This window comes from Quercus lobata, chromosome 9 (assembly GCF_001633185.2).
Source record: "Quercus lobata isolate SW786 chromosome 9, ValleyOak3.0 Primary Assembly, whole genome shotgun sequence".
In the NCBI taxonomy this organism is placed as follows: domain Eukaryota; kingdom Viridiplantae; phylum Streptophyta; class Magnoliopsida; order Fagales; family Fagaceae; genus Quercus; species Quercus lobata.
In genome coordinates this window covers 37888101-37895471 of record NC_044912.1, presented here as the reverse complement: position 1 = coordinate 37895471, position 7371 = coordinate 37888101, and the positions used below count along the sequence as shown (strand labels likewise).

Here is a 7371-nt window from a genome sequence, read left to right as displayed (position 1 = left end):
TTTCCTATTTTAATCTTGTTTTTAGGTTTGGTTTATGTTCATACATGTTTGTTTAGATTAGCCCTTTAGTTCTTTTCATCTTTTGTGTACGTAGGTTGTTAGATTTTTTGTTTTAAATTCTGCTCTATTTTTGTGCTTTTAGGTTTTCTGGGTAAAGATCTATGTACGCATGATAGGCTTGATTTTGCATACGCAGACCTGTTCTACCGTGCATGATGCCGTTACCCAAAAACCCTAAATTCTTGTTTTTTTTATTTATGCTCCCACATGTTTGTTCTATGCATCATCTTTTTCATATGTTTTAAGCCCCATAATTGCTTGTTCATCTTTTAAAATGTTTGTTTGTTATCACATGTTTAGATTAGGGTTTCTTAGTTTTAATGCCATTCATTCACATGCTTATGCATTGACGCCATAGGTGCTGAGTTGCCGCAAGATAAGTAAAAGGTAAGTCATACATTGAGAATGTTCATGCATTTGTGATATGATCTTGCTTTGGTTCTAGGAATGGGTGTGAATGTTTGGATGAATCACATGTTGCTTGGATCTTTCTTTATGTTTCTGACCTGATTATATATGTAACTGCCTTGAAAATGTTTTGATGCTATGATAGATGTATGTTAGGGTTTCTTTGGTATGTTTGGCTCTCTTTTGTCTGGGTAGATAGATAAATATATTGTTTTGGGATAATGATGCCATAATTGTATGCTTAGATGTATGCTAGTGTATGTGTGTGTGTGAGTATAGATACAAGTGTTAAGCATGTTTTAAATGAGGTTAAGATCTAAGATACAATGATGGGATGCCAACCTTAGGGTTGAGCAATCCTGGGTGCCTAACATCTTCCCAAGAACGTACCTAAACTCCAAACCCAAAATCTGGTAGTAAGATCAAAGGTCCTTTCTCAAAAGGATGCTATATTCATGATTCCTAGACCATATAATTAGGTGGCGACTCCAAGACACTTTTCCCTTATGCCCACAACATGAATTTTTTTTTTTTAATAAAAGATAAAAATTCTACTCTAGTCTAATTTAAGTATATATGTGTGTAAAGTTCCCTCCTAAAGACTTGAACCCTGGCCCTTCCCCCCCCCCCCCACAAACACTTATACTTGTGGAGTGAGGGTGTGCAGTAGTGATGATGTGAATGTTGAAATTGGAATTTATTGCCAAAAATTCAAGGATTAAATAAAACAGGAGAAACATCAAGGTCCAAAAGGAAAACATCTCCTATTTATGACAAAATGTGAATTTTATTTTGCCCATTATAAATTCATAGGAAGCAAAATATTCTATTACTATCTGAACATCCATCAATCTCCCCAACCCCATGAACAAATTAATTTGGATAGCAAAACTATTTTGTTTATCAACTATAACCACAACCACCACACCTTAGTAGAAAGGACTTTGTGGATAACTAGTTCCCATGATCAAGCAAAAGAATTGGAGACTTGAACCCCGACCCTTGGCCCCTACACCCCACAAGTACTTATATTTGTAGAGTGATTATCGCACCAAGGGTATGCAATAGTGATGACATAAATGTTGAAATTGGAATTTATTGCCATAAATTCAAGGATTAAATGAAACAAGAAAAACATCAAAGTCCAAAAGGAAAACATCTACTATTTATAAGGACAAAATGTGAATTTTATTTGTCCATTATAGATTCATAGGAAGCAAAATATTCCATTACTATCTAAACATCCATCAATCTCCTCAACCCCATGAATAGATTAATCTGGATAGCAAAACTATTTCGCTTATCAACTATAACCACAACCACCACACCATAGTAGAAAGGGCTTTTTGGATAACTGGTTCCCATGATTAAGCGAAAGAACTGGAGTTTAACAAAACAAAAGTTGAAGAGAAAGGGTTAGTAAACTCTAGAGTGGCCAAGAGTATTTTTTTTTTTTTTTTTAACTAAATCTTCCACATCAAGTAGAGGGACATGCATCCTAGAAAGAATAGATCCTCTCTGAGAACTAGGTACCACTCAACTTAAAAGGCTCAATGGACATATATTTTCAATTATAATTAAGAGTTATCCAATTAGAGCATTCACATAAAAGATGTGAAAATACTAAAATCTCATTGTTAGCTCTCATCCTCTCAAAAAGTCACACGTCAAAGGTGCTATACTTAAAAATTTTAACATCTTAGCTACAGTAGAATTTCATCTTTGACATTCTACTATAGCTCAAATCTTTAAAAATATATATAAATATATATATATATATATATATATATTTTTTTTTTTTTTATTATCCACTTCAATCAAAATAAGAATTTCTCTCTCATACTCTTTCTCTTTCCTTCTCTCTTTTCTTTCACCGTCTCTCTTTCTCTTTTCTTCTCTCTTTTATTCTTTCTTTCACCAGCCTCTACTTCTCTTTGTGGCTTCTGATCTATCTCTCACTAGCCTCTCTGTCTGGCCTCGTGAAATAATCTCGCCTCATGAGGAAGGTTAAGCATGAGGAGGAGCCAGCAATTGCGATGTGGCCAAAGAAGGCAGCAATTTTGGTGGATCGATGAAGCTTTGCATGTTTAAGGTTAGTGTATTGAGTTGATTAGAGGCATTGATTCGATCTAAAATTTAGGGCTATGATTCTGAAATTTGAGTTTGAATTGGATTGGATGAGATTTTAGAGCTTCGTTAAAATTTGTGATTATGGTGGTTTGATTTGTGTTGTGAGTCACGGTGGCAAGTGAATGTGGCTGGTGGGGGCAATGGTGGTTGTTGTTGTTGTTGCTTTTTTTTTTTTTTTTTTTTTTTTATTATGGTTTGTGGTGGTGGGTGGATGTGGCTAGTGGAGGCAATGATGGGTTTTTGTTGGTTGTGGCATAGGTGGTAAGTTTGTGATGGTTGTGGTATAGGTGGTGGCTGGCGATGCTTAGGACTGTTGGGTTGAGAAAGAGAGAGGGAGAGAGAGACAAAGGGAGAGTGAGGAAGAATAATAATAAAGAAAAAAATATTTAAATGAAATGGTAAAAGAAATAGAAGTTTTGATGTTGGGTGTACTGTAAAATGATGTGTTAAATGCTATAAAGTTAGTTTTTTAGATGCTATTCACTAAAATATTTAAGACTCGTGATGTGAATGCTCTTAAAAGGTCGAGGATACCACACAAACTGCAGAGATATCATATTAGAATATTTTTCAAATTCAATCAAGAGTTATCCAATTTTATTGTGTATCATGAATTATCAAGGTATAGAAAATTAATTTTTTAGATGCAAGAAATATAAACCATATTTTGATATTATTCAAACTCGACAAATTTGGACATCAAGTAATTAACCCCCTAAACCACTCAAATTCACATTAGATGTTCCAACTTTTGACCAAAATTACCTTGACCATACATGTCCCAAAAAAAAAAAAAAAAAAACCCCACCCAAATTTGTACAAAAAATTAACATATTTGGAGTCTGTTTGGGATCCGTTTATTTTGTTAAAACTAAAAATTTTTAGCTGAAAGTACTGTAGATAAAGCTAAAAGTTAGCTGAAATAGTACAGTAGGATCCATGACTTGTACCAAAAAGTGTAATGAGACTCATAAATAGTAACAAAAATAAGCTGAATAGTAAAATAAGTTGACCAAAATAATTTTTGCCAAACACACACTCAAATAAAAACTTACATTCTCTTTAAAAAAAATAAAAAATAAAAAATCCAAATTCCACATATTTGCTAAGTGGAACTCGGTCCAAAAACTAGTTAACCCAACTTGCAAGTCTTGTATAGAACATTGAGTGAAACGAAGCTAAGTAGAAGAGGAATAATCAACTAGAGGCTAGAGCAGAAAAAGAAACAAATCAACATTCATCAACGCTTTTCTTAAGCTCTGTCTCGTCTTCTTCCTACTCTATCTCACGTTCTAGCTCTGTCTCATCTTCTTCCAGCTCGTCTAACATTTGCCTCTCTAGCTTCTTTTCTTCCAATCCAACCACAAGAACCAGACAGCTGCTAAACAAACCCATACCCACAGTAGAAGAACAAGACAATGGCACACCCACAACCTCAAATCAACAGCGCTTCTTCTCTTCAAACCCAACTTGGCTACACCACTCTCTAGCTCCTTCTCTTCCAAATCTAACCTCAAATCAGTGGCACACCCACATCCAATCCAATTTGGCGATGCTTCATCTCTTTCAATACAACTAGGCGGCGCTTCTTCTCTTCCATTCTAGATCGACAGCACCACCCACAATATTCAGGTTATACTTGAGACTATGTTTTTGCTTTCTCTTTATCACACTGTACAGTGTCCTATGGAGCACCTCGAGAAGTTCTAGAAATTTGGAATGTCACCTAGAATTGTTCCTATTCCATTGTACCTAGAACTCATTTATATCTAAATTGCTAAACTATAATAATTTCACAATGGCACGTGATTGTTGATTTTTGCATTCTTCCTTAGAGTTTCCTGTAGAGAAGTTATTTTAAACAAAAAGATCAAGTTATGTATGCAGAATTTGAATAGTATTACTTTTCAACCAAAAAAATAAAATCAACTAGAGCAATATTGAGGTCCAAAAAATCACAATGTTGTACCAAGGCCCAACAAAACAACACAAAGGATTGAGACCATAAAGCGTTTGGGCTCCCAATAAAGGAAAAGGGGAGAGGTCCAAACCCGTTAAGAATCCATAAGGAGAGACCCGGGTCCATGAATGGGCAAGTTTCGGGCCCCATGAAATAAGGGAGAGAAAAATCCCAACCCAATTATCAAAGGTCTGGAAAATCGCCAGGGAGCCCGGGAAAATAACTAGGCCAGGATATCTGGAAATTCCCGGAAGCCTGGGATCCTTAGGACGTGCAGTAAGGCTAGGTTGAGATTAAGACAATTCAAAAGGGGTGCCAAGAAACATAAGGACCAAGAACAAATGTGTCCCTATTAGCCACCCAATGATGCAAAAAAGAATCAGAAGGCTTGGGAACCAACAATTCCCAAACAAGGGGCTGGTACCTCCAGGAACCCAGAAAGAAGAACCATGAAAGAAGACACGTTCCAACCTAAAGAACCTGGGATCTGTATTTGCCTCTATGATCAAAACCAATGCAAACCAAGATTGTTTCTTAGTGAACCAATTTATTAGCGCCTGCTCCAACTTTTTGCAAATAGATTACGCAACTTTAGTATTTACCCACGTGGAAAGTCCCAATGTTTTTGTCTACAATGCAATGATAAGGGGCTTTGTTCATTGTTTTCACCCAACTCAAGCTTTGGAATGTTACATACATATGTTGAGAGCTGAAGTTATGCCAACAAGTTATACGTTTTCACCGTTGATTAAGGCTTGTGCTTCGCTTTCAGCTTTGGGTTTTGGTGAAGCTGTACATTGTCACATTTGGAGAAATGGGTTTGATTCATGTGTGTTTGTTCAGACTGCTTTGATTGATTTCTATTCGAATTTTGGCAAAATTGGTAGATCAAGAAGGGTGTTTGATGAAATGCCTGACAGAGATGTTTATGCATGGACTACGATAGTTTCTGCTTATGTCCGTACTGGGGATTTGAGTTCTGCAAGTGGATTGTTTGAGGAGATGCCTGAGAGGAATACTGCTACATGGAACACTATGATTGATGGATATGCAAGAATGGGGAATTTCGATTCTACGGAGTTGTTATTCAATCAGATGTCTGTAAGAGATATAATCTCATGGACAACCATGATCACTTGCAATTCTCAACACCAGAAATTTAGAGAAGCTTTAGCAATATTTAATGAAATGACGAGTAATGGGATCCATCCTAATGAAGTGACCATGGCAACTGTTATATCAGCTTGTGCCCATCTTGGAGCTCTTGATTTAGGAAAGGAAATTCATCTTCATAAATTGCAGAATGGATTTGATGTTGATGTTTATATTGGGTCTGCACTTATTGATATATATGCCAAGTGTGGGAGCTTAGATAGGTCACTTTCAGTGTTCTTCAAGTTGCGGGAGAAAAACTTGTTTTGTTGGAATTCAGTTATAGATGGGCTTGCAGTTCATGGGTATAAAAGCGAAGAGAAAAAGATTAAATTACCAACCAGGAAATTTTCTCCAAAAACATTCTCAATTGATACAATCTGACGCTAATCTGATATGAACAGATATGAATATATGATCAAGTCAGCATATGGTTTTTGGGGTTTTACATGCAGGACACCAAAGACAATTGAACTCCGGGCACCTGCATCATTTGCTCAATTATATGGACTCTTCTAGACTAAAATCATACTAGAGCTTTTAAAAGGGACAACTGATCTTGCAAGTTTTGAACGAAGCAGCACTGTTTTGTTATAGATAAACATATACTTGTTATTAATTCAAATCAAACTTCACATCAGGATCAATATCTTTTTGTGCAGTAAATCTGGAAGTGGGTCTACAACATATTATCGATAAGATAAACCTAGAAGTGGGTCTATAACGTAAGGTTACAACTTTACTTAATACAATAAACATTACTACATATTTTGAAAATCTAATCAATTGCATGTTCTTTACGCTCTTAAGTCTTAATACACATGTCAAGTTTTGTATCAATCGGATATTATTTACTATATAATCTATAATCTTATATTTTATTTACATCATTTTAAACTATAAAAAGTTACAATTTAAACAATTTAATGATGATATAATTATTGATCTTTAATTTTATAAAAAAATTGTAAGCATGAAAGATGTAAGAAAAAGATGTAAAATTTAAAGGTGAATTTGTCAAAATTCACTTCCAATAAAAAAATATTAAATAAAGTTGTAGCTTTAGACCAAATCTAATATTGTAACTAAACTTTGTCTTTACCAATATTGTCTCATCACATAAAGGCTATTTCCCCTCATCTTAATTTATAGACAGAATAATCCATATCAGGATGTCATCTCTTCTCACTGTGAACCTAATTCATTCATAATAAATATGAATTTAGGTTGTTTAGTACCAGTTAAAAAAAATTCCTCAAATGAGGCCGAGGACATATCCTTATGTTTCTGTTGGTTAACCTAATAGAACAAACATTGTTGTCATTACTAATTAGTCGCCTCTAGTAAGAATAGTTGCTCCCTACAGCAAAATCTGGCGGTTGACAGACCATATTCATGCAATAGATTGGGGAGTTCATGCACACGGATGCACCAAATGAATTTAAGAATTATTATTTGGGAGGTTCTAGGGTAAAAGTGGTGCTTATTGAATTCAAATATAAGGCAATTCCCTTTAATAACAAAGTGCATGGCATGTACAAAGTGCTTGGGGGGGGGTCTATGAGAAAAAGGATTCAAACTGCAGGATTAAAAGCATGTTGTAATTATCTTTCCAAAAAAATATTTCAATTCCAATCAATAAAACGAAGCAAGGTTGTGTT

At 35.1% G+C, this 7371-nt stretch overlaps 1 protein-coding gene across 1 annotated transcript; it reads left to right on the top strand.

Moving 5' to 3' along the window:
- Positions 1-4975: 4975 nt before the first annotated feature.
- LOC115962156 (pentatricopeptide repeat-containing protein At1g06143-like) lies at positions 4976-6352 on the top strand. The gene has a single exon (XM_031081042.1). It carries the CDS (start codon positions 5060-5062, stop codon positions 6092-6094), a length of 1035 nt encoding a protein of 344 aa, XP_030936902.1. The 5' UTR covers positions 4976-5059; the 3' UTR covers positions 6095-6352.
- The last annotated feature ends 1019 nt before the right edge of the window (positions 6353-7371 follow it).

Coding starts and splice junctions, on each gene's coding strand:
- LOC115962156 (XM_031081042.1), top strand. CDS start 5,060: ATGATCAAAACCAATGCAAACCAAGATTGTTTCTTAGTGAACCAATTT.